A 25,558-nucleotide genomic window follows, 5' to 3' on the forward strand; every position below is an offset into this window, starting at 1 on the left:
ATTTGCTCACGCCCTCCTCCTAGCCTGCACGCCTGTCCCGGCTTCCCGCCCCACGACCTCCCACCGCCTTCCCAGGGCCCCTCTCCCCTTCGCTCCGCTCCGCCCTGATCGAGGAGGCGGACCCAGATAGGCGACGGACCAATCCGAGAGCCTCGAGGTGCCTCGGCCTCCCGCGAATCCCGCCCCACGCCGCCATCCGCCAATCACGCCCCGCGGCCGCCCCACCGGGCGGCCCAATCGTGGGCGGGCTGAGCCGCCGGCGCCCCGCCCCTCCCGCGCTCGGCTGAGGCTCCGCGGGCGGCCGCGCGGGGGTCTCGGCATTCTCCCAGCGGCGCCGCGCTGCGTCGGGCTCGGGAGGCGGCGTCGGGAGCGCGGGCGGCGGCGCTCCTGTTCGCGGGGTGCCGGCCAGAGGCGGCGGGTGAGGCGGGCGCCACCGGCCGGCCGGAAGGGCGCCTCAGCTCCGCCGGGGACCGCGGCGCGGGACCCAGGACCAAAGAGGAGGCGGCGCCCCTGCTGCCTGGAGCCCGGCCGGCTGCCCGCCGGGCGGGGGCCGTGGCCGGACGTTCCTGGCCCGGAGCTCCCCGAAGCACCTCCGGGAGAGAGGGGCCTCCCCCCGCCCCCTGCAGCGCTCTCGACCGCCCCCTGGAGGTGCCCTCGGCCTCCCGGGACTCACCTGCGCCGCTGCCTGGCACCCAGGTGCGGGGGCGTGAGCGTGGCGTGGGCACCACCCCCGGCCGCCAGCGGGGCGGGGGCGGGGCCGCCCTCGGTCCTCAGCCGGGCCGCCCGTCGTCTTCAGTTTCACCGGTCTGCCCGCCGCGCCCGGTCGCGCGGCGTGAGCTCTCCGGGGACCTCAGCTCTCGGGATGCTGTCCGCCAGCACGGCCGCTCGCGCGCCGCTCGCCACCCCTGCCCTTGACTCCTGGACCTTGCCCCAATGTTTACATGGCCGGTGAAGCCCCCGGCTACTCGGAACCCGTCCAAGCCCCAGCTCCCCGAGGGTGAAGCCTGCCGGCCTGCGAACTGGACTGGTCGTTCGAACCCGGGCCCTCCGGACTCAGCTCCCCATCCGCTCTGCTGCCTCAGCCACCATCTGGGCGGGATCCGGCTCTGGTGTTTTGAGGAGGGGGTGTGGTGGTAGGGGAAAGAATCCTGGGCATTTCTGGCTCCCCCCGCCTTTTTTTTTTTTTTTTGGCCTTCGGGGCTTCAGACTCAGGGAACTCGCTCATGGCTTTCTTGATGAAAAAGAAGAAATTTAAATTCCAAACCACTTTCACCCTGGAGGAGCTGACTGCAGTCCCCTTCGTGAATGGGGTTCTCTTCTGCAAGGTCCGGCTGCTGGATGGCGGGGACTTTGTCAGCTTGTCGTCAAGGTAGGAGCTGGGGCAGTTCTGCCTGCGTGGGGGGTGGGCGCAAAGAGGGGTGCAAAGCAGGGTTTGAGAAGCGAGATCTACTCACTTGGCGGGTGTGGAAGTGCCCCTTCGGGCCCAGAGGAGTCCTGGAGATTATGCGTGTCTGGGGCAGGTTTGCACAAGGCAGGACTGAGTGATCTGGGAGATCTGGGCCTGAGGGAAGCTGGCAGGTGCGGTGCACCCACCTGCAGGTGACCAGATGGATACCTGGCGGGGGGTGGGGGAGGGGAGTCTGTTCTTTCAGCCCCCTCTTGGGGCCTTGCACACACACAGCCCACAGTATGTCCATTCTGCAGACTTGCAGGCAGAGCCCAGCAGAGTTTGGCCTTGAAGGGCTGAGAAGGGGCGAGTATTCCAGGGCATCTTGCACCCAGCTGGCCGCTCAGGCTGTCATATGATTTAGAGCCCGGGCCAGCCACAGGTTCCCTGGCACTCCCCGACGCCCGGGAAGGCCTGGCCCCCCGGGCACTCCGGGTCTGGCTGGAGGGTGGGGGCTGAATTTTGACCCGCCCAGCCCCCTCCGAGTGACCGTTCTCTTCTGGCTGGAGCTGAACTGCTCTGCATTGCAAATGCCCTTGTCACGGAGGCTGCTGCCCTCGCTGAAAGAAAGAAGCTCGGTCAAGTTTAATTTTGTGTTCTTCCCCATCCTGCAGTCCCAGGCGTCCAGCTTGTTGCTGAGGGCGGCCACTGCCCGGCACCCCCCTTCCCTGGGTCACATCGTCCTGGAGTGTGACAGATGGGAGTTGGAGTCTCAGCTTGGCCACTTCCTGGGCCCAGTACAGGTCTCTCAGTCCGAGTTGTGGAGAAGTTTCAGCAGAGAGAGCACAGTCCAGGCCTGACCCAGGGCCTGTGATCCATTGGTTCCCCTTGCTGGGCTGCCCCTTGGCTCCTCGGCCTCCTTGTGAGCCCAGTTAGCTGGGGCTGTCCCATAGTTGTGAGATGGGGTTGCCTGTTACAGATAGAGAAACTGAGGCCCCCAAAAGAGGAAGTAAGTGGTCTGCTAGGGACCCCACAAGAGGCAGTTGTCGACTGAAATCGGCCTGTTTGGAGACCTATTGGATGAATCTGGTGGTCCAATGTTCTGCTGGGAGGAGAGAGGCCTACAGCCTAACCCAGATTTAGGAATCTACAGTGTGGAACGGGGTGGAGCGCACCTTCTCTGTGCACTTGGGCCGGCTCCACTCGGCTTGGGCTGCTTGCTTATCTGAGGAATTCAGACAAGGGCTGCCCTTTGCTGTGGGGTTGGGAGCCTGTGATCCCGCCGGCCACACACAGAGCAGCCCAACTTCTCTGGTAAAGGGTTATGCTCAGAGCTGGGGCCTGGGATGTTGGCCCCTCACTGGCTGGGTGACCTAGGGCAAGTTACCTAACCTCTCTGATTCCAGGGACCAGCAAGTTAAGTTATTGGTCCTTTGCACCCTATTTTACTAGTTCTTCTCACTTAACCCCTTGATTATGCCATGAAGCAGAGAGGAGGTTGGTGCGGGGGGGGGTGCCATGTAAGATTATTCCCATTTTATAGAGGAGGAAACTGAGGCTCAGAGAGGGAGTGATTTGCCTGTGTTATGGCAGCAGAGGCCAGATTCAAACTCAGGATGTGCTTTTAGCCACTACTGTGTTATACCTTTGCACCTTAAGTTTCTTTTTCTGAGAAATGGGAGGTCATACCCGCTGCTACAGTTGTGACGGGGAATGGATAATGTATATATGACATCTGGCCAGGCAAATCGTTGCAGCCGCTGCAACGATAGCCATTGCAGCCATAGGTTACTATGGTAGACGGGTCTATGCCCCAGGCCCTCCTAGATCTTGGGGGTACTAGCTGGAGTCAGCAGTGGAGGGGCTCTCATCTGAGTTGAGGGTTGGGGGCAGGGTCTTGGATTCTACTGAGGAGTCAGTATTCAGCCCCAGGCTAAAGTTTCAGCTGGGCTTCCCAGGCCCTGGGGCCCCTGCCACCCTACCTGTCAGCCTTTCCATTGCCCCAAACCTGCCCCCTCATGTGGGAAAGTCTGAAAAGTTCCAGATCTCAGCCCATAGCGTCTGGATTTCTCCTCTCTCTCCCCTTATTTCTTCTTGGCCAGGGGCCATGGATTCCCTAAACCCGGCTGAGCCTCGACAGCCTTTGCCAACCCTCACCCTGGATGAAAGCTGAGAGGGATGAGGAGGGAAGAACTGGCACTGAACCCCACACAGCTAGGCACGAAGTGGGCTCTGGGTGCCTGTTCGCTGCTGGGCAAGTGTGGCTGGAGGGAACAGACATGTTGGGACCCGAGGCTGCTTAGAGGTGCTTTGGCGTTTTCCCAGGAGATGAGGGTTCCTGGGTTCCTACCCAATCCACTCCCCTTCCACACACCCTGGTCTGCAGCCTGGGAGCCCCTCCTCACAGCCCCCCCCCCCACCCAGAGGGCCAAAGCCCTGTTTTGGAGTTGGGGTGGGGTCAGGGGTACGTGACCTGCTTAGTTGAGCGGCGTACTGCCCCAACCTCGGGGATCCCCGATGTGGTCCAGACAGCGGGGGTAGTGGCAGCATGGGAGGTGTCTGGGCGAAGCAGGCCCGAGGCCCCACTCCTGCAGCAACCACCCTCCTAGCTTAGAGTGTTTCCCTGTGTGCTGGGTGCCATGGCAACAGCTGGGTACACAGCTCCCGCCTGACCCAATTTGAGCAGGTAGAACAGGTGGTTCGTCGCACTGTTTCCCCAGCCTCACCTCTCTGAGGCCTCCTTACGAACTGTGATCCTCATGGTTACCAGGTTCTGTGCTGCGTGCCAGGTGCCACGCCGGGTGTTTTTGCACATGACGTGTCTGTTAATCCTCTCGACCATCCGGAGGGGTCACCTGGCTAGAAATGCAATTGCAAAAATAACCATTTTATCATCAGGGTTTAAGCTGCCTTTGATTGCGCACTGTGAGATGCCAGGGACCCGCTAAACACCTAGAATGCATGATCCACTGAGTCCTTGAATCCCACCCCTGAGCTGATGAGGAAATTGGGGTCAAGAGACCTAAAGTGGTAGACTCGCATCACCTAGCTGGGGACTGGCAGATTCCTCACTGGAATCAGGTGAGGTCCAAGGCCCCACCCTGCCTTGGTGACCGAGGGCCAGAAGCAGCTGCAGCCCCATGTGATGCCGCCAGACCTTGGAAGGAGGTTCTTTCCCGTGGGATGGGTGTGACAGGGAAATCCAAATTGGGGTCTCTTCGAGGCACTGTGCTCAATCTGGTGAAATCTGAGGAAAAGGGGCCTGGGGCCGCAGGTGGGGACCGGGGCGGACGTCGTTGCTGTGGACTCTATGCCAGGCGCGGGCTGGCACTGGGGCACAGTGGGCATTTCCCAAGGTCTCTGCCCAGAGGCCTTCTAAGCAGATGCATCCGAATGGCATCTGGGAGGCTTTCCCAGGGGTCCCAGGAGGGACGCGTCCCAGCCAAGTCTCGTGAGCCGGGAAGCCGTGGGCCAGGTCGTGGTCTCCCCAGGGCAGGCCGGGCGCAGGCTTCCAGCCTTGAGCCAATCTGTCTTTCGGGCAGGAGGAATCCCAAACATCCTGAGAGGTCTCTGCGCCCAGCTGGCACTGGGCCTGCGGCTGCCCTGTGCACGTGGCTGGTGGTGGGAGGGAGCAAGAGGGAGGCGCTGATCTATCGGACAGCAAGGCCTCTGCGGAGAGGACAGGCAGAGTGAGCCTCCTGGGCCAGGGGATGGGGAAACTGAGGCTGGGGGCAGAGAAGTCACTCGTTCAGGGTGACCTTGTAGGAGGAGCTCATGGCACAACTCTGGTTGGCCCTGACCTCTGCCCCGGGTGCCTCAGAGCCCCTCTCGGCATGAAGCGGCAGGCTGGGCCAGGGAGAGACAAGGGGCTCTTCCTGCTCTGGACTTAGTGCCAGGCTGTCTAAGAAACAGACACGTGACTTGGGCGGGCTCCCACCCTGTACTTTCTTCTGTGACCGCTTTCAGTTTTCAATGATTTCTTCAGTGGGGTTTTCACTGGGGCAACCGTTTGAAAGGGGGCAGGCGTGCTCACAAGACGGACACTGCCTTCCTTTTGCGGGCCTGGCCGTGAGCAGGCTGGGATGGGAGCTCTCTGAGGGTTGCTTGGGATCTGGAGGGGTCTGAAGAAGGACCTCGGACAGGTTAGCTCTGCAGCTGGAGGCCGCGGGCCCAGGGAAGCCAGGTCTTTTACACACACACCTCGGGCTTGGCGGGGCCTCGCCCTCCTTCCGTGGAAAAGACCGCAGATGCCTCTTGAACCTGTTGGCTTGCGCAGCCGGCTCTCCCACACTTCTTGGTCTGGAGTTGGACCCGCGGTTCTATCTCTTAGGCCCGAGGGGACAGGGATGTGGGGGTGCAGTGGGACCCTGAGGTAGGCGGGGCCACCACTTCCTTTCACAGACCGGGTGGGGAGGGCAGAGGAGGAGGCTGGCAGGCCCGGGTCCCTACTCCGCATTTTCTGAGCACCCTCTTGGACCCGGGCTTCCAGAGGTGACCAGGAGCAGAGAGCCCGGCTCCTGGGGAGCTCCCCATGGTGGGGGGGGGGGGTGGGCAGTGCGCCTGGAGGCCTCACAGAGACTTCACAGCCAGACACACCTGGGAAGGGTCCTCCCAGGACCAACTTGGGAAGCCTTTCTGTTTGGTCATCTGTCTGCTTGGCAGATGTCGACTGGGCACCCACCCCAGGCTGGACGTGGTCCTTGCCCTCCTGGAGCTTGTGCTGGGGTTTTGTTGCCCTATACAGGGGTCTAACAGGTTTTGAGAGCATAAAAAGAAAAAAAAATCTTTTAAATCAGTGCATCTGGTGACAGCGTCACGTGGCAGCATCTGGCCCAAGCTGCCTCTTCTGTGAGCTGCATGCTCTGGGCTCCTCCTGACCCCCCTCATGCCCTTGGGTCCCTGGTGGTGATCTGCCTGGTCCCCGGGGCCCCTGTGGGAGGCCTTCCGTGGGCAAGCTGGGGCCTGAGGAGGCGGGCGCTGGTAGCAACGTCTTGCTGGCAGCCAGGTCGTGGCGTCAGGCCAGCTGTGGGCTCCTGGGGTCAGGCTGTGGCTGGTGTGCTTGACGAGGCCTGAAGCCGTCCAGCCTGTTGCCTGGCCCTGGTGTCTGCTCCCGGGGCCTGGCCTCTGCTGCCAGCTGGCCACACCATTGGCAGGTGCCACCCTGGCAACCCCGGCCACATGCCTGCCTGGCAGTGGCAGAGCTCTGACCAGAGGTGATTGGGCCCCGTGGAGCTAGGGTTGTTCCCTGAGGCCTGTTCCTCACGTTGAGCTCAGTTCTGGGAACCTCTCTGGCCCGGGGTTCGCAGCAGCATCTACACCGTGTGTCTGAGGGCCTGGAGAGGCTTTGAATTCTGCTTGCTCAATACTTGGAAGTCCTGACTTGCGTTCTGGAAGCCCTGCCTGGGCTGCTGGCGTATCTGCCCATGGATCCTGGGAGCTGGGGGACTCGGTGTGTGCAGCCTGGTGACCCTGCAGTCGCTAGCCTGCTGCTGAAATGAGCAGTGTATCACCCATGGCAACCAATATAGATTTATCCTCATCTCAACACACAGCCCCGGAAGGTCTGAGCAGGGAGAGACGTCAGATTCACTTAGAATGAGACCTGGAAGTGATGTAGGCTGCGGACAAGGGCTGCCACTCTTCATTATCCACCTGGCCTGGCAAGTGCTGGGGGTTCTGGGGACACCAGACCTGCCCTCAGGGCTTCAGTGTGCTCTGTGACCCCAGGGCTCCCCCCGCCCCCCCCTCAGGCCTTCCGGCTCTCCATGAAGTCACAACTGTGCTGCTGGTGGCCTTGGCGAGCCCTAAAGCTGCCCAACCCGTGGCCCGGCCTTGGTGTCTGCTTGGGGCGGTCGTTGCAAACCCTCAGCCTCTGCTCTAAGCTGCTTTTGGTGCCCAGGTTGGAACAGACAGCTCTCAGATGCAGGCCTGGAACCGTCTGCCCCCCCATCTGCCCAGATGTCAATGGGGTGTGGCCAGTCCACGGTTGGGGGGAAGGAGCCCTGCTAGAGGACGCACTGCCTGTTTGGTCGGGCTGGAGGCCTGTCCCCCCCACAGGCCTGGGGAGGACATACCCGTCCTCTGCTGCTTGTCGCCCGTCCGACCTTGGGCACAGGCCTGGGCCCCCCAGCCCCGGGCTGCTGGTGCCTGCCCGCGGTGTTCTTGGGAGACGCGATGAGATAATGCCCATCAGAGGTCCAGCTCGTCCCCAGCTGAGTCAAGGCGGTGGGCTGGATGGAGCCACCTCAGTTGTCCCTCTGGTCGGGGAACTGCCCTGGGGGCCAGGACTGACTGGGGTACTGTCTCTTTCTCAGGATTCTGGGGGTGCTGTGGGGAGAAGTTCCTTCCGGAGGGCTGGGAGCAGGTGAGCTCCCAAGTGTGTAGGAAGCTGGGCCTCATGCTGGAACTCAGGGTCCCCAGTGTGGGGTCTCTGTACTTTCTCACCTTTGCTGGCTTGAACCTGCTCTTTCTTGGGGGGCTTGGCTCCAAGCCAGGGAGAGCTGGAGTGCTCCCCTGGGTGGGGGTGGGCTAGGGGTTTGCGGGGGCTTCTACACAGGAAGTGCCGAAGGGGGGAGGGGCCCTCCACACTGTCAGTTGTGGGACCCTCGCTGGGAACAGAAGACTGCTCCCCGCCGAGGTCCAGGGCAGACTCTGCTGGGGCCGGAGGAGCGGGGGGTGATGCCAGGGTCCCCGGGCTGCCTGACTTCACCCCACCTTACTCCTCTAGTTGTTTGCTTCTGCAGCTGCTCTGTCCTCAGACTCCGTTTCCCCGCTTTACGTGGCCAAACTCCTGCTCAGCCCAAGAGCCCCCTCCCCTGCGAGGCCTTCCCTGGCCACCCTTTTGGCCTTGTGCACCCCAGTGGGCCATGCCTCTTAGCTCCAGCCCCAGACTTGGCGTGGCCTCTGTTGCATCTTAGTCCTGGGGCCTTGTGCCAAGGGCAGGCGCTGGCATGGACCTGGGACATTTCTCCCTTGGCCCTGAACCAGCGTGGGCGCTGATGGTGCTGGACCGAGTGCCAGTCACCGCCAGCTGCCTGAGCCCAGGCCCTCCCCACCCTGGTGCCAGGGGTATCAGCGTGTGTCAGGAGCAGCTCTCGCCGCCTGTCGGGCAGCTGGGCACCGCCTTGGGGCTCAGAGGCTGCGATTGAGAGGCAGCTGGGGGCACCGGTAGGTTGTGTTGGGTGTGGAGAGGGGGGCTGCTCCTAGCGGGGGGAGGAGGTGGAGGCTGGTCCCTGCCCCGACGTCTGCCCTTGGACCTCGGCAACTACCCTCTGACTCTGTAACCACAGCCAACAGCCTTGTCCGTTCAGTCTGGGCTTTCTCCTCCATCCAGTGGGGCAGGGGGTGCCCAGGAAGGGGGTGGGAGGGCTTCCCTGCCCAGCACAGGGCCAGGCACAGGGCAGCTGAAACCAGACTAAACCTGCCAAGAGGGGAGGCGGTGCATGCCCGGCGCTTGGGAGGCTGCTGGGGAAGGCAGAAGTCTGGATCCTTCTCGCACGCAAAGGCGCCCTTACCTCCCACCACTTCCTCTGCAAGAGCACCCCCACCCCCAGTCCCTCAGGACAAGTTCCTGAGCACCTTCTGGGTGTAGGGGGGCTCGTGCTGCCTCCTGGGGTTACTGCCCTGCCCCCCACCGTGCCCCGCCCCAGGCAGGATGCTGGGCTTGGGAGTCTGGGGAGCCATGGGCAAGGGGCCCTGGAAAGATGTGAATCAGAGCTGTATTTTAGAACCCCCAGGGGCAGCCATGGGCTTGACCACTTGGGACTTCAAGTGGCAGGAGGGGAGGCGGCCATCAGCTGATAGGAGCGGTTTCCCGCCTCTGTCATCATGGAATGATTAAAAACCAAACTCCCAGCGGGCTACGCAGCAGCCGTTGCCACTCACAACAAGGATGGTGTGGCAGACAACACTGAGGGAAGAAGCCAGACCCAAGAGCGTGCCGTGCCATCCCGGGCCGGTTATATAAAGTTCAAAAGCATTCTGATTAAAACCACCCATCCTGATAGGAGTCAGGATGATGCTGGCTTGGGTTGTTGGGGGGAGGTCATGTCTGGAGGGGACTTCTGGGACCTGTGAAGTCCTGCTTCTTAGGCGGCTGGTTACGCACGACTGCTGTGAGAGCCTGCCAGCCGTGCCCTGGCGTGTGCACATGTCTGTGTTGAGAAACAGACTGGACACACCCACCCCTTTGATCGGGCCAGGCACCTGTGAGCCTGGGGGGCGGGATCCTCTGGTCTTTCCAGGGTCTTTCTGGCTGGGTGGCCTGAACCATCCCTGCCCAAGCCCGATAAGCATCAGTTATGAGCCATAACTCCTCCTGGCAGCTGCCAACAGTCTTCTCAGGCTGGGGATTTTTCCTTCCGCCTCTTGCAAACCCTGGCAGGGTTGGCTGGGTGTGGGCCTTGGCGGTTCAGACGGAGGGTGGGCTCCCAAGGCTGCCAGACCACCGGATCTCTCCAAGCCTTGCTTTCCTCTTCTGTGAAATGGGGTGATGAGCTCCTTCCCGGCGCTTGGATTAAGTGGGTCACCCACCCTCCCCCGTCCCCATTACGTACCCAGCAGAAACCCCAGCACCGAGTCAGGGCCCTGGAAAGGCTGGCAGTGGTGGCTGTCAGGGCCGTTATTGGAGGCGATCCAGGGGTGGGAGCAGGAAGGAAGGGTTCACCTTGCTCCCTCTCGCCCCTTAATTGTTTCTCTTTCTCTCTTCCTGTGCTTCACCCCCTTCAGCAAACATTTGCAGTTAGAGCCAGGCTCCTGCCCTGGGCACTGGGCCCAGCAGCGGCAGAGATAGCCATGGCCCCTGAGCCAGGGGAGGACCATTAGATACATCAGCTCTCCCGGAAGTGCTGAGCACGGGGCGGGAGGGGCGGCGTCAGCCACTCCTGCCTGCTCTGGCCCTGACCCCTGTCTTCTCTGGGGGTGGGCCTTTGAGTGGGCATTGCCCTGAATGCAAGAGGAGGCCCGACCCAGGGCTTCTGCAGCTCCTAAGGGTTTCCTGTTGGTCAAAGAGGAATCACATGGACCCGGGTGAGACTGGCCTGGCCCATTTTGAATGCAGTCAAGACCAAGGCCCAGGCTTGTTCCAGATGTGTCCCCAGCGTCCCGCTCAGGCCTGGCCCGTAGTCAAGTGCTCAGTTCATGTGTGCATGGACGAAATGCCCCTGAAAATGACAGGGGCAGCGACTGACCCAGGGTCAGCTCCTGAGTCTGCAGGAGAAATCAGCTGTCTGGGGAGGAGGTGGAATGAGTCAGGGCCTCCTGGTCCCACCGACCCCCGAGCCCTTTGTCCCGTGGATGCAATCTCAGAGGGCTGCGGAAGATGGCCGGCAAAAGCAGGTCTGACTCTGTGCTGGTTTTGTGAGGAGATATGACTCTGGTGGCCTCTGGTTATTCCTCAGTTCCCCTCAGAAGTCCAGGGAGCCGTGGGGAATGTGGTGAGGAGCAGTGGGACCACCCAGGGGCAGATCCAGAGGTGGTGATGACCTCTGACCCCTCGATGACCACCGAAAGCTATAGCACAGGTCCTGACCACAGCTGGAGGCAGCTTTCCTAGAGGTGGAAATCTCAGCGCACGAAGCTCCTTATTGGGAGCCGGACTGCGGCTGTCACTGATCTAGTCATCAGAGACCTACTGAGTGCCTCCCCCGTGCCAGGTGCCAGCCTTAGGATGTGAGAAGCATCAGTGAGTGAAGCCATCAGTGAAGATGCCTGCACTCTGGGATATAGAAGCTTCCTTACGTTTTCTTCTTTTTTTTGGTCAGTGTGCAGCATGCGGGATCTTAGTTCCCCAAGCAGGGATTGAACCTGTGTCCCCTGATTGGAAGTGTAGGGTCTTGACCACTGGGGCTACCAGGGAAGTCCTTCCATTTTCACCATACCTAGACCCAGAAGGGGAAGTAATGTGTCTGCAGTAGTGAGGAGGGTGCTTTCAGGAAAGGCTCTGGGGCTGGGTAGAGGCTCAGAGGACAGGGACATCCCTGTGACTCACTTGAGTCCAGCTCTTCACGGAACTGGACTCCAGAGATGGGGATTCCTCCCTCCTGTTTCTTCCCTTCCGTGGGTTGACTCAGTCACCACCCAGGTGTGAGTCAGCTAGGAGCGGCCTGAGCGTGCCTGGGCTCCCTGCCAGTCCACCTCCCGGGATGTCCGAGCCAGGTAAACGTCTGGGGAAATATCCAGTCCATACATATCCTGGGGTGGGGAAGCAGGGCCTCCATCAGGGGCCCTGCACGCCTGATCTTCCTGCTGGACCATCTGTCTCAGTTGCTTCTGACAGTAACGGACATGTCCCCCTTTGGTATGTGCCAGGCCCTGTTCTCCCATTCAGCCTCTTAGCAAACCCATGAGACAGGGCAGTGACTGAGGTCCAGAGAGGTCATGTGTCCAGTGGGGGGCAGATCCTGTCCTTGGACCCCAGTCTGTCTGTCTCCTGCACCCTTGTCTTATGAACAGTCCTACTGGGGATTTCAGGGGCTCAGGAAGGGAACCGCCCCCTGCACATAGTTGATCCTTTAGCTCCGTTTTTTTTTTTTTTACAGTTGAGGCTTTTGAGGGAAGGGAAAGTTGCTACCTTAGCTCAGCTGTGGCTTCTTGCTTTGAATTTCTAGGGCCTGGGCCTGGTTTGAGATTCCGAGATCAGACAGCTATGTGTTTAGACCAGATCACGGCCCTGTCCCGGCCACACCTGGGGTAGGTGGCTTCTGTGCCTTGAATCTCAGTTTCCCTGCCTGTTGATGTGGGGACGATGGTACCTCCCTCCCAGGCTTGTGGTGTGGACTCCAGGAGGTCAGGCAGGGAGAGCTTTCAGATCAGCAGCCGATAAGTAGGCAGGAAGCTGACATGAACTCCTCCAGGAGCATTTCCCCACTCTCCCACCCTGGATTGACGAGGTTTGGTCCCCAATAACAGCAGGTCTTGCTTGATAGGTTTGGCCCAGGGTCATGCCCCACTGACCATGCACTCTGACCTCGTGTGACCATGCCTCCTTTAGGGTAAGACTGGTCTCAAGACTGCCTCTTCTCTAGTATTGAGACTCGTGAAGGGTCAGCCCGCAAAGCACAGGAACATTGATGATGCTCCCAAGAACAGCTCTTTTGTCTGGGAGCATTTTCCCAGCAATCCTGCATGGCAGGGGATAGGGGTGGGCTCCTGAGGTAGGGCTTGGGGGTGCAGTTCACCCCTCACCTCTTGAGTGACATGTGGACTCCCTGAGTATCTGTTTGCTCATTTGTGAAGTGGGTGGTGGTTGTGCCTACAGAGGGTTCATGCTTGAGTAGCCCCTGGCACAAGGCAGAGTACCCCGGAAACGAGCTGGGCTGGGCCACACTTAGTGGGGGGGGGGGGGGACACCTTTACCCAGGTGCCTGGGTTTGGACCATTCCTGGGTCAAAGCCAGCAAGTTTACTCTGGATCCCTTCCAACAGCCTGCTGTCCTCTTGGGCTCTAAGAGCAAGAGGGAGTGGCCTGTTGCGTCTGCTGAGAATCGCATCCCCGCACGTTCATCTAGGAGCTGCCCAGCTGCCTCCAGAGCCTGCCTCCGGGTACGGGCAAGTCTGGAGGGCAAAGCAGGGAGGCAGCATGCCTGTGTCTGTAAAATGGGGAAGCTGGCACCCGCCCCCTTTGTTTTATAAATTGTTTTAATTATTTGGTTGCGTTGGGTCATGTGGGCTTCCCAGGTGGCTCAGTGGTATAGAATCCTCCTGCTAATGCAAAAGACACAGGAGACATGGATTCGATCTCTGGGTTGGGAAGATCCTCCTGGAGTAGGAAATGGCAACCCACCTCCAGTATTCTTGCCTGGAAAATCCCATAGACTGAGGAGCCTGGCGAGCTCCAGTCCCGGGTGGCAAAGAGTCAGACATGACTGAGCACGCACGCACATGCGCGCGCGCACACACAGACGCACACACACGCATGCACGCTGGGTCTCGTGGGGTCTTTCGTTGCGGTGCTTGGGCTTAGTTGCTCCACAGCACGTGAGATCTTAGTTCCCAGATCAGGGATCGAACCCACGTCCTCTGCTTTGCAAGGCCGATTCTTAACCACTGGACCACCAAGGAAGTCCCCACTTTGGTTTTTTTTTTATCCAACTCAAGGTTTCCAGGCTGGTGAGCAGCAGGATTCGAGGCCAGGGGTGTCTGCCTGCAGAATCCTTCCTCCTGTCCTTAATGCTTTCTCACTGCGCCAGAGTGGCCCGACTTCTAGGAACTTCTTGCTGCCTCTTTGCATCCCAGGAGGAGGGGCTGGCCGTGTCAGAACCACAACAAGCTGCTTCCTCCGCGCGAGGCCCTGGATTGCTGGCAGGAGCCAGATGCTGCCTGGCTGCCGCGTGGGCCACGTCACTGGAATGGAGGCTTCACCGCCCTGCAGCCCCTGGACGGACGCCTCGTCCGCTCCCAGGGGTGGGCCCCTCCCCAGGCGGCTGGACTCGCTGCTCTTTAGGGAAGCACAGGCAGATGTTGTCAGTTTAAATGGTTTCCTTATGAGACTCTTGCCTCTCCTGGCCTGGGGCTGGGCTTCATCAGCCGGGAACCTTGATTGCATCACTGGGACCACTCGCTGCTCCTCCTGAAACGAGCCAAGGATGGGAGATCCCGGAGCCCACGTGGCTGGGAGGTGCAGGCGGGATTTGGTGACTGCCTGGGGTGGGGGGCAGGGAGGAATTCACATGATGGAGCCTTGCTCTGCTTATTTCTTGTCCTAGGGGCACAAAGGGAGGGACTGGCCCTCCCAGGAACGCAGGAGCGCAGTGAGGCCGGGAGTCCCCGGGGTCCCACCCAGTGCTCACGGACGTACCCTTTTAGCTGGGTGCCCAACTCCTGCCTCGGAATTAACCTGGGAGCTTTTCAAAAAGTCCAGTCCAGGGTCTGCAGCAGTGGTTCTTAACCAGGGATGTCTTTGCCCCAAGACAGTTGACAGCATCTGGGGACATACTTGGTTGTCACAGCTGGACTTGTGCTCGTGGTAGGATGCTGCTAGATGTCCTGTGATGCACAGGACACCCCCCCCCCCAAAAAAAAAAAACAAAACCAAACCAGAATGGTTTCAAATGTCCGGAGTGTTGAAGTGGAGAAACCCTGCCGTGCAGAGTCTAGTTCTGGCAGGGCCCGGGAATCTTCGTTTGTGACAGTTTTGTTTTTCAGTGTTGATTAGAGTCTAAGATGCTCCGTCTCCCAGGCCCCGGCACCCCCACTCCTAGACCGTGACCGTGGTTGAGCTGCTCGGCTCTCTGCTGGGCACAAGACAGACCAATGCTCGCAGCCAGGCCGCTGGGAAGGTGAGGACTGAGGTTGGGTCAGGCTGGAGCCCTTCCGTGGGCCCCCCACTGAGACCCTCTCAACTTTCCTGCTCTGAGACTCCTGCGGTCTGTGCTGTGCCTTCGCCCCGGCTGGCCCCGCTTTGGTCCCTATCTGCAGGGACCCTGTAGATGCGACAGCCTGTGGGCCATAATCAGCCTGAGGCCAGGAGGTGGCCCCTGTGGCACTGACCCCTTGTCACCTGCTTGATGGAGACTGGGAGCAGTGCTAAAGCTCTGAGATCTTGCATTTTCTAGGCAGGGAGGCTGGCCTGGGCCAGGAGCTAGGGATGTGCCAGCGAGCCAGCCTTGGGGAACCACGGAACCCAGACTCTGGCGGGGGGATGGCGTCTCTTGCTGGGAGCCCCAGATTTCTCCATCTGAAAGGCTAAGGATGGTGCCTTGCTTCCTGGCCTTTCAGTTGCTGGGAGCCTGGGGAGAAGCATTTGCTCCACCCAGGTGTCCACTTTCCTTCCTGCTTTTGAGGGGCAACAACATGGGGAAGAGGTGAAGGGGTGGCCTTGGGTCAGCCTCTGACCCTATTCTATTCCTAACCCTATCTCTGACCCGCCTTGGTTGGGCTTGTTCTGTCCCTTCCTGAACCTCAGTTTCTTCATCTGTAAAGTGGGACCAACGCTGGCACATACCTCCTAGGATTGTGATAGAAGACGATGCCCGTGTATATGAAACTTGTGTCCTGTAGAACAGGTCAATGAGAGGGCTGGGTTTTACTGCTGATTAAAGATGAGCCTGGAGGCAGGAGGATGTTCTCAAAGGAGAGTCCTGCTCTATGCGGCTCTGTCATGAGCTCCAGGGAGGCAGTGCTGGTCGATAGATGCCCTGCGCCCCCATCTGTGTGGGGCTGCAAAGGTGGTCAGCTGCCTTTCTCTCGGTCCCTGATACACGGTGGAACAGATGCTAGGATGATGTAGTCACCACACCCCCACCCCGCTTTGGCAGAATTCTTTGTATCCCCCCTCGGGCTGAGCAGAGGAGAAAGGAGCTAGCTGGACATGGCCCAGTGGGTCACTGGACAGCCCCTCGCGGTGGGTGGGATCACCCTTTCACAGATGCAGTCCCGGTGACGGACCTCCCGGTCACTCATGCACCTCGCCCTCCCCTGCCTCGTCCTGCCCGCCCCCCTCCCCAGCCTCCTTCCTTCCGGGTCGTCCTGGGCTCTTCCCACCGCCTGGCCCATCTCCCTGCGTCTTTGTCCAGCCAGCCACAGCCTTGCGGTCCCAGCTGTGGGGCCACTGCTGCCGACCCAGTGGGGCCCCCGGTCTCTTCACCTCACTCACAGCCCCTTCCCTTCCTGTCAGGCTTCCCTTGACAGCAGTTGTCAGGTCACTTTTTGTGTAGTTGGGCTTCCTTGTGGCTCAACTGGTAAAGAATCTGTCTGCAATGCAGGAGACCTGGGTTGGTTGGGAAGATCCCCTGGAGAAGGGAAAGGCTACCCACTCCAGTATTCTGGCCTGGAGAATTCCGTGGACTCTACAGTCCATGGGGTCACAAAGGGTTGGACACGACTGAGCAACTTGCACTTGACTTTTGTGTGTCTCCCCAGTGAGCTGGGGGCTCCTGAGGATGTCTGCTCTGGTGTGTACCCCCTGCCCGTGCGGGCCTGGCATCGAGCCTGCCCACAGGGAGGCTCTGTGGAGGCACAAAGAGGCCCTGGTGAGGGTCTGGGGCCAGAGGAGCTCTGAGGGAGACTCCAGCCCGGCATGGTGCTCTGCTCTATTTCAGGACAGCCCAGAAGTGGCTGAATGCTGTCGCTGCGAGGGCCACCGGCAGGCTGCGGTGGGTGGAAAGGCCTCGCCCTGCCTCTCTGGGGTTTGGATGTCTAACTGTATATCTTAAAGCTAAAAACGGAACTCGCCTGCAAACCCAGTCTCTGTAATTACCTGTCCCTGGCAGCATGGACTCAAACGCTGAAACCCCAGGCGAGGGAGGTTCGGGGCATCTTCATCTCTTACAAGGGGCTGCCCGGTCCTGCTGGGGGGGCGAGTGTGGGCCCAGGCCTTGAATCAGGTAGGTGGGCATTCAAATCCTTTTGGCTTTTGACCAGCCCTTCTAACCTCACAGGGCTTCCCTGGTGGCTCAGACACGGAAAGGTATCTGCCTGCAATGTAGGAGACCCGCGTTCGATCCCTGGGTTGGAAAGATCCCCTGGAGAAGGGAATGTCTACCCACTCCAGTATTCCTGCCTGGAGAATCCCATGGACAGAGGAGCCTGGCGGGCTGTAGTCCATGGGGTCACAGAGGTGGACACAACTGAACGACTAACACTTTCACTGTTTTTTCTAACCTCAGACGCTTTTCTCACTTTTCAATTTCAAGTTCAACTACAGACACAATTCTCGGAGAGACAGGAAGACAGTGGCCCTGCAGTCCCTCACCCCACCTTAGCCAGACCCACCCCGAGCTCCCTCCTTCCCTCAGCCACTGTCCCTTCCTGCTCCTTTGCAGGTGGAGCGGGCCGCTCGGCTTGGGAACCCACAGCCTAAGGGTCTTGATGGTGTCCTTTTTGGGTTTGGTGCCGTCATCTTTACATTCCAGTTCTCAGCCTGTTCTAAGCCACATTAGCAGGGGAGCGGTGTGGGGGAGTGGATACACAATCCTGTGTGTGTGTTATTTTTCTCCTTTTTAAAATTTATTTGATTGCACTGGATCTTAGCTGCAGCCCTGGAACTCTTAGTTGTGGCACGTGGGATCTAGTTCTCCGACCAGGGATCGAACCCAGGCCCCCTGCATTGGGAGTGTGGAGTCTTAGCCAGTGGACCACCAGGGAAGCCTCCTAACCCTGTGTGTTCTTAATGAGCATCTTCTGGATGATTTTTCGTCATAGAGGCTCACTTGTAATTTTTTCATGCTCTCCCTGTTCCCCCATCCTGCTCACGGCACGTGGGGAGTCAGGAATGTGTCCGGAGATCCACATTGCCCGCACAGGCCCCATCCCAGCCCCCGCCCCTTGGGTCACAGTCCATCGACTCATGGCTGGTGTCAGGCGGTGCTCAGCTTTCAGCATCCGGGTCACCTTCAGAGCCCTTGGCGGCCCCGAAGCGGGGGCCCCTGCTATTCCTGGGGGCTATTCTCCACGGTGCCTTCTTGGCCCGTGGCCTCCCTGCCCCTTCCTGAACATGCCAGGCAGACCCCCACCTCAGGGCCTTTTCACTGACCGTTCCTCACGCCTGACTGTTCTTCCCCCAGGTGTCTGCATCGTCATCACACTGTCGCCTCCTTCAGCTCTTTGCTCAGGTGTGCCCTTCCCATCTACACTTTTCCTGGCCGTCTCGCCCTCAAGCTCCTTCCTCCGCAGCACTTCCACCATCTGCTGTGTTTTTACCTCGTTTTGTCTGTCTCCTACCTACTGCCAGACTATAAGCCCCTTGAAGGCAGAATTGTTTTGTTTTGTTCACTGTTTATGTTCCTAGGTCCTTCATCAGTACTTGGCACCTAGTAAGTGCTTCATAAGAGTTTCTTCTTCAGTGAATCAAGCCCTGAGATTTCCTCAAACCTGGCTAAAGTCAGCTCCCACCTTGGGCTCCTGGTCCTCTACTTGGCATCTTAATTCTTGCTTTTTTTTTTAATGAATGCCCCCATCCCCACCCTGAGTCTGTATTCATCTCCCCCCATTATCCCTGCCTGTGCCTGGGACCCCAGACCACCTGGCTGGAGGTCCTGGCTCCCTCTCTGCAGAGGGCCCCGGAGGCGTCTGCAGGGCTAGGTCCCGGGTGTGCCCTCCCTGGCTCTGGACACGGGTGGGCCCCGAGTTGAGACCGAGCTCCGCTCCTCACCGCTCTGTGACTGGGTTTCTCAGCCTTTCCGAGCCTCGTTTTCCTCATCTGTGAAGTGGGCCACCATAACAGCCAACTCCTAGTGCTGAGGAGTTCTGGGCGGCACGCAGTAGGCCCTCAGGGAATGGCCGCTGCTGGGGCGCTTGTTTTATCCTTGCCGTGACCTCCCGGGTTGTGCCAGGGCGAGGCTCCGCGCTTCTTCCCGTGGGAGTGGTGGGACTTAATAGTGTGTATTTAGAGCCCTGTGGAAACACAAGGGAGGCGCAGGACTGATCCCGTGAGCCCTGCCCCGGCCCACCTTCCCACAGCGGCAGAGGAAGCCGCCTGTAACCCGAGCCTGGGAGGGGTCCCCGAGGCTTTCTCTGGCCAGGCCTGCAGGAACCACGGTCAGGGAGGCGTCCTGGCCCGGCGTTCCCATGGCAGACTCACAAAGAGGGAGGGAGAAAACGCACAATTCGATACCGGCTTTCTTTCCCAGACACTAATCCTGATTCCTCTGGGTGTTTCAACACGCCCGGCACTGTGAGCGTCCTCCTCAACCTGCAGCAGCTGCTGCCACTCCTGGGCTGGCTCAGGCCAGTGGAGGGGCGGGCGGAGGTCTGAGGGTCTGCTCTGGCGTCCCTGCTGCCCCCTCACTTTCCCTGCTTTCAGGCTTGGGGCCTCTGCCCGATGGGAAATGGTCTAGTCTTTGTGCCTCTCCACCCACCTCCTCCAGGCTGAGGCCCTCAGCCCGGAATCCTTGGTGGCAAGACCGAGGCACTGTACTGTCGGGGGAAGGCTCGAGGGTTCTCACCACGGTGCAGCGGGACCTAACCCTGCTCCCTCCACTGCCTCATCCCCTCTGCTCCGCTCCCCGGTCCCATTCAGCCCCTGAACCCCCACGCCACTTCTCCATTGGCCAAGCTTGTGTCTACCTCAGGGCCTTTGCACTTGCTGTTCATGCATCAGGACGGCTCTTCCCGCCAGTCTTTGCTCAGCCCACACCTTCACTTCACTCCAGACCTTGATCAGTCATCACTGCCACAGGGCTTTCCCTACCCACCTGCCCAAAGGAGCAGCTCCCCCTCTCATCTCCGTCTGGTACTCCCTACCCACTGTCCCTGTTCTCTGTGCTCCATTTTCCTCTCTGTTTGAACTACCAAGCTTTTGGTTTGGTTTTGGTAACTGTTCTTTGAGCTGCAATTCACAAACCACACAGTTCACCCATTTAAAGTTTTTAGTATATTCACAGTTGTGACTGTCACCACAGCCAAGTTTAGAATGTTTTCATCACGCTAAAAAGAAACTCCATACCCATTAGCAGTTATTCCTATTTTTTTCCCCCAACTCCCCTATCTCCTGGCAATCATCAGTCTTTCTACCTCTTATAGGTTTGCCTCTTCTGGACATTTCTTAGAAACTGAATCATACAAGGTATACTCTTTGTGACTGGCTTCTCTCACTAAGCAGGATATTTTCAAGGTTAGTTCACATTGTAGCATGTTTAGGTGCTCTTTGGACTGCTGAATAATGTTCGATTGTTTGGATATATCACACTTGAAGTATCCATTCACTGGTTGATGGACATCTGGTTTGCTTTCACTTTTTTGGCTATTATGAATAATGCTGCTGTGTACATCTGTGTACAAATTTTCGTATGGACATGTTTCATTTCTCTTGGCTTTCTATCTAGGAGTAGAATTGCTGAGTCATATGGTAACTCTAGTTTAACCTCTTGAGGAACTGCCAGACTGTTTTCCAAAGCAGATGGACCATTTTACATTCCTGCCAGAAGTGCACTGAGTGTTCCAGTTTCTCCACATCCTTATCAACACTTGTTATTTTCGTCCTTGATTATAGCCGTTCTAGTGGGTGTGAAGTAGTTGCTTGTTACAGTTTTGATTTGTGTTCTCCTGATAGTTACTGATGTTGAACATCTTCTCATGTGTTTATCGGCCATTTGTATATCTTCTTTGGAGAAATGTCTATTCAGATTATCTGCCTATTTTTAAATTGGGTTATTTGTCTTTATTTTTGAGTTGTAAGAGCTCTTTATATACTCTAGCTACAAGTCCCTTATATATATGATTTGCAAATATTTTCTCTTATTCTGTGGGCTGTCTTCCCACTTTTTTGATGGTGTTCTTTGAATCACAGAGTTTTTAAATTTTTATGAAGTCCGGTATATCTATATTTTTATCTTACTGCTTGCACTTTTGGTGTCATATCTAAGAAACTGTTGCCTCATCACAGATCATGAAGCATTACCCCTATGTTTTCTTCTAAGAATTTTATAGTTTTTTGCTCTTCAACTTACACCTCTGATTCATTTTGAGTTAATTATTGTACATGGGGTGAAAAATGGGTTCTGCTTCATTCTTTTGAATGTGAATATCCAGTTGTACCAGCAACTTTTGTTAAAAAGGCTATTCTCTCCCCCATTTGTACCTTTGTTAAAATTAATTTACCATCAACGTGAAGATTTGTTTCTGGACTCTCAATTCTGTTCCTTGGGTCTTTGTATCTATCCTTATGCCAGAACCATACTTTCTTAATTTGTAGCTTTGTAGGATTTTTGCAGTCAAGACATGTGAATTCTTTATGTATGTTCTAGATTGTTTTGATTATTCTGGTCCCTTGAGTTTCTAAGGTTTAGGATCAACTTTTCAATTTTTGGTGGCAAAGTCAGCTGAGATTTTGATAGAGATTGTATTGAATTTTTAGACCAATTTTGGGACTACTGTCATCTTAACAAGATAAATCTTTCTGTTCACGACTATGGGATGTCTTTACATTTACTTAGATATTCTTGAATTTCAGCAAGGTATTGATAGTTTGTAGTTTTGCAGAGCATATGTTTTGTACTTCTTTTGTTAAATTTATTCTTTTTGATACTATTGTAAATGAAATTGTTTCATTTCATTGTGGATGTCCACTAGTATACAGAAGGTCACTGATATTTGTATATTAACCTTGTATTCTACAACCTGACTGAACTGGTGTATTCTAATAGGTAGTGGCTTCCTTAGGATTTTCTGCATACCAGATCAAGTCATCTACCAATAGAGGTAGTTGTAGTTCTTCTTTCCAGCAACATGTAAGCTAGTCACTGCTGTGGCCCAGTGCTCAGAACAGGGGCTGGCACAGAGCTGGTGCTCAATCATCTGATGAATGAAGGGGGCCCACCACGGCTGGGTCAGATGGTGCTCCGGCCTGGGACCGCCGCCTCTCCTGGGGCACCTGCTTCCTGCCCCATGTCCACCGAGGGTTGGGAACTCTCCCTTCCTCTCCCCCTGCTCTCGAGCCCTGACCTTTTCTGTCTGTCCCCAGTCTGCTGGGGTTGCTGGAGCTCACGTTGCTAACAAGGTCAGAGCATCTTGGTGATTGAGTGCCCCTCAACTCCAGCGTCTTCATCAGATAAGACATGTCTCAGGGGCCTCCCGAGGCCTGGCCCTTGCCGGGCGCACCTCCCTGAATGCTCTCAGGGGCCCGCGATGAGTGGCTCCTGTGCCTGTTTCACCGATGCCGATGCAGAGGTTGGGCCTCAGCCTGAGCTGCACAGGGTGCGGTTCTGAGCCTGGGTCTGCCTGACCGAGTCGTGTTGCTTCCATCACAGCCTTGGCAGGACGTGGGGAAGCCTTGGTCTCATCCTCAAAGCCTCGTGGGGCGAGAAGGGAGTTCCTCATAGAGGCTTGGCTCGGGGCCCTTCATTGGCCGAGAACCCAAGAGTATGATCGTTTCCCACTCGTGCGGTTCCCTCTGCTGGGAACTGTCTCCCCCACTGGCTACTCCCCGCCTCTGCATTCGGGTCTGCGCCTGAATGCCATCTCTCTGCAGCTAGTAACTGTCGCTGACTCACCACTCCCCCCGCCCTGTCCTGGTGACGCTGAGTCATCACTGGGGTGACTCAAATGGCAAGTCTGTCACTCCGGTCCACTGCAGGGTCCAGCACCCGGCCTGGAGTTGGGACTCAGAGACCCAGATAGATGCCTCGGGGAACAAGCATGTTGCAGCTGGCCCTATGACCCTCGTGGGTTCCACGTGCCAGCCTCTCCCGAGCCGCTGACCCGTGAACCAAGACGATGGCTGGGGGCCCTGACCCTGTGATTGGCCAGTCCTGAGCGCAGATCCTGCTTTGCCTGTCTCTGGGGGGTATGACTTTGGATGGTCTCTGGGAGCTTCAATACCCTCAACTGTATAGAAAGGGAGGGACAGAGTCCGTCCCCTTCCAGAGTTGCCGGGGGAAGTAAGTGTTCAGGAGATGCTCAACCTGTGGCTGACCCTCCGCCCTCAGGCCCCAATCTGGCCGTTAACCCTCCGGTCTCCAGGGGGTGGAGCGGTCATTTCCTCAGCTGTCCGCTCGGCCGTTCCTGTTCGGTGGGATGAGGCTGGAGATAATGTCTCTCACGTGGGCCCCTCCCTTCCTGAGCACATCCTGTCCTGCCCGGGTGGAGGAAACCTCATCTCCTTCACGTGAGAAGTCATAACCACTTGCACCCCCGACTTCCACCTCCAGAGCTGCCGCAGCTGGAGAGGCTGAGGGAACCGCTCCTGCCGGCCCCCATTCACCCCCCAGGGCACAAGGCACCTCCCCAGTGGTGGGGGGCGGGGGGTGCTGAGCTGGGAGTGGGGCTTGGTCACGCTCCACAGGTCCAGGAGGAGCTCCAGGAGCTGGAAGGCCAGCTTGTCCCCCGCTACCCCCGACCCAGCGGGGAAGACAAACCTATGGCACAGAGTCTGGCTGCTTGGGTTTGAGTCCCTGTTCTGCTCTGCTCGTGGTGGGCCTCGGGCCAGGGTCTTAGCCCCAGAGGTCCCATTTTCTTTGCATGTGGGCTTGGACTACTAAAAGTAGTTGCTGTAGACAGTTGCTGGGAGGGTTAGCAGGACCGTGGATCGCCGGTGCTTGGAGCAGGCTCCGATGGCTTTGGGTTGTGTCTGGCACATAGGAAGCGTGGTGTGAGTGTTTGCTATTGTTGCTGTCATTGCTGTTATCATCGCTGTTACTGCTGGCAAAGAAGGGGGCTCTGGAGCCGGGCAGCACTGGACTGAGGGCACAGCTGTCTCCTGGCTGGGTGATACTGGGCAGTTTATCTAGCCTCAATTTCTTCCTCTGTGAAAAGGGCTGGCAGGCCATCCCGGGAACACCTTTGTGAGGCTCACTCGAGATGGCCAGCCGCAGTCCAGCGGGAGGGGGCACATGGCAGCCGAAGGAGCTGTCGGAGGCCCCAGAACAAGGTGGGGGCTGGCGGGCAGGCAGTGCTGGAAACACACGGCTGCCCCCTGCCCTCCCCCCCGCCCCCGCCGGCCTGCTCTCACCCTCGCTCGCCTTGTGGTTTTCTTTTTTTTCATTTTTTATCTTGTTTTTGTTGTTGTTTTTATCACACTTCCACAAGCAGATTCTTGTTATGAAACTGCAGTCACTTTGTGATACAAAGTGAAAAGTGAGAGCTCCCCCTGCCCATCCCCACATGTGGGCAGGGCCCTCACCTCCCTGAACGGGGACCCCCCTCCCCTTGTGCCCGCAGGGAGGAGGTGCAGGAGAACTGTGTGCGGTGGCGGAAGAGGTTCACCTTCGTGTGTAAGATGAGCGCCAACCCGGCCACCGGCCTGCTCGACCCCTGCATCTTCCGAGTGTCGGTGCGCAAGGTGAGGCTGGCAGGGGGTTGTCAGGACCACCAGGCTGGTGGCTCTGGGCCCATCCACTGAGTCAGGCTACCTCATTTCCTGTCCTCCTCCCCTGGGGGTCAGATGGGGAGGGGGGCGGAGAGGATTGGGAAGACCCATGAGGTCGCTGGGACTCCCTAGCCATCCTGATCGCCGTGTCTGTTTCCCTTGCAGGAGCTGAAAGGTGGGAAGGCTTATTCCAAGGTAAGCCAGGCCAGGTGAAGGGGCGGCAGGGTGGGACGGGATGGGACAGGCATGAGAGAAGCTCTAAGAAGAACCTCCAGCCACCTCTCTTACCCAAACAGAAGATGCCCTACCCTCTATGAGATGTATTATTTTTTGGAGATATCTTTATTGATAGCCTCTGCATTTAATGTAAAGGTGGAAGATGCTTATTACAGCACAGATTGTAGAGGGCTTCCCATCTTGTGCCTCCCTCGGCCTCCTCCTCACACCCTTCCAGACCTCTTAAGAAAACAAAAATGTATGAAACGGGGGACCTCCCTGATGGTCCAGTGGCTAAGACTCCACACTCCCAATGCAAGGGGCCCAGGTTCGATCCCTAGTCAGGGAACTGGATCCCACATGCCTCAACTAACCCAGTAAAGCCAAATAAATAAATAAATACTTTAGAAAAGAAGAAGAAGAAAAATGCATGAACTATCTCAATCAGAGCAGTGAATAAAACATGTGCATGTAGTTTAGAGGATCAGACGAGGAGTCCCCATGGTCCCTAAGCACACGCAAGTGATAGGATTTTTAAATTCACAAGAGGGACTTGTCCTACAGATTCTGAAACCTGTTTTGTGTTTTTTTTTTAACTACCCAATACAGCGTGGGCATGTTTTTGTGTCATCACAAGTTTCCTTTTGCTTTCTAACAGTGGAGGGTCCTCTCGTCTGGCTGGGTGAAGGGGGCTCAGTCACCCCAGCAGCTGCACGTTTGTGTGGTGGGCAGGTTTCCCCTTGCCCACAGACATTGCAGACCTTCCCGTTTAAAGCCTTTCCCACTGGGGAAGGTGGGGGAAGATGGCTCTGGAAGGGTTACTCTGGCTTTGAGTCAGCCTGCTCTGCCCTGTGCCCCGCTTCTCGTGGGGCCTCTCGCCCACCCTCTGGGGCCCAGGGAGGTGCCCAGCAGCAGAGAGGTGGGCTCGGTCAGTCCAGAGGGGGCATGCCTTTGTCTCACCTCACCCTGCGTGGGGAGCCTGAGGCAGCCGATAAGCGGGGTGGGTCCCTTCTCACCGACCAGAGCTCAGGAAGTTCAGTGGACACGGCCGTGCCCTGCGCCCTGTCCCGGGCGCCGGCGCCCTGTCCAGAAGCAGAGGGCAGGGTGGCTAGAACCAGACTGTGGAAGGTGCTCTTAGAGTGGAGACTTCTCCTGGTGACGCACGTGGGTGAAGGACAGCCAGGGAAGAAATGGCCAGCAAACAGCGGGAGCACC

General features: G+C 57.8%; 1 protein-coding gene across 2 annotated transcripts in view; it reads left to right on the forward strand.

Moving 5' to 3' along the window:
* Positions 1–1,220: 1,220 nt before the first annotated feature.
* Positions 1,221–25,558, forward strand: part of EEIG1 (estrogen-induced osteoclastogenesis regulator 1) — a 34,919-nt gene continuing 10,581 nt past the window's right edge. For both annotated transcript variants that reach the window (XM_065928372.1, XM_065928374.1), the window contains exons 1-3: positions 1,221–1,369; positions 23,980–24,100; positions 24,293–24,322. In XM_065928372.1, coding sequence (XP_065784444.1) covers positions 1,224–1,369; positions 23,980–24,100; positions 24,293–24,322 — 297 coding nt within the window. In that variant the 5' untranslated portion in view covers positions 1,221–1,223. The remainder of the gene's footprint in view (positions 1,370–23,979; positions 24,101–24,292; positions 24,323–25,558) is intronic.

This window comes from Muntiacus reevesi, chromosome 3, assembly GCF_963930625.1.
Source record: "Muntiacus reevesi chromosome 3, mMunRee1.1, whole genome shotgun sequence".
Taxonomy (NCBI): domain Eukaryota; kingdom Metazoa; phylum Chordata; class Mammalia; order Artiodactyla; family Cervidae; genus Muntiacus; species Muntiacus reevesi.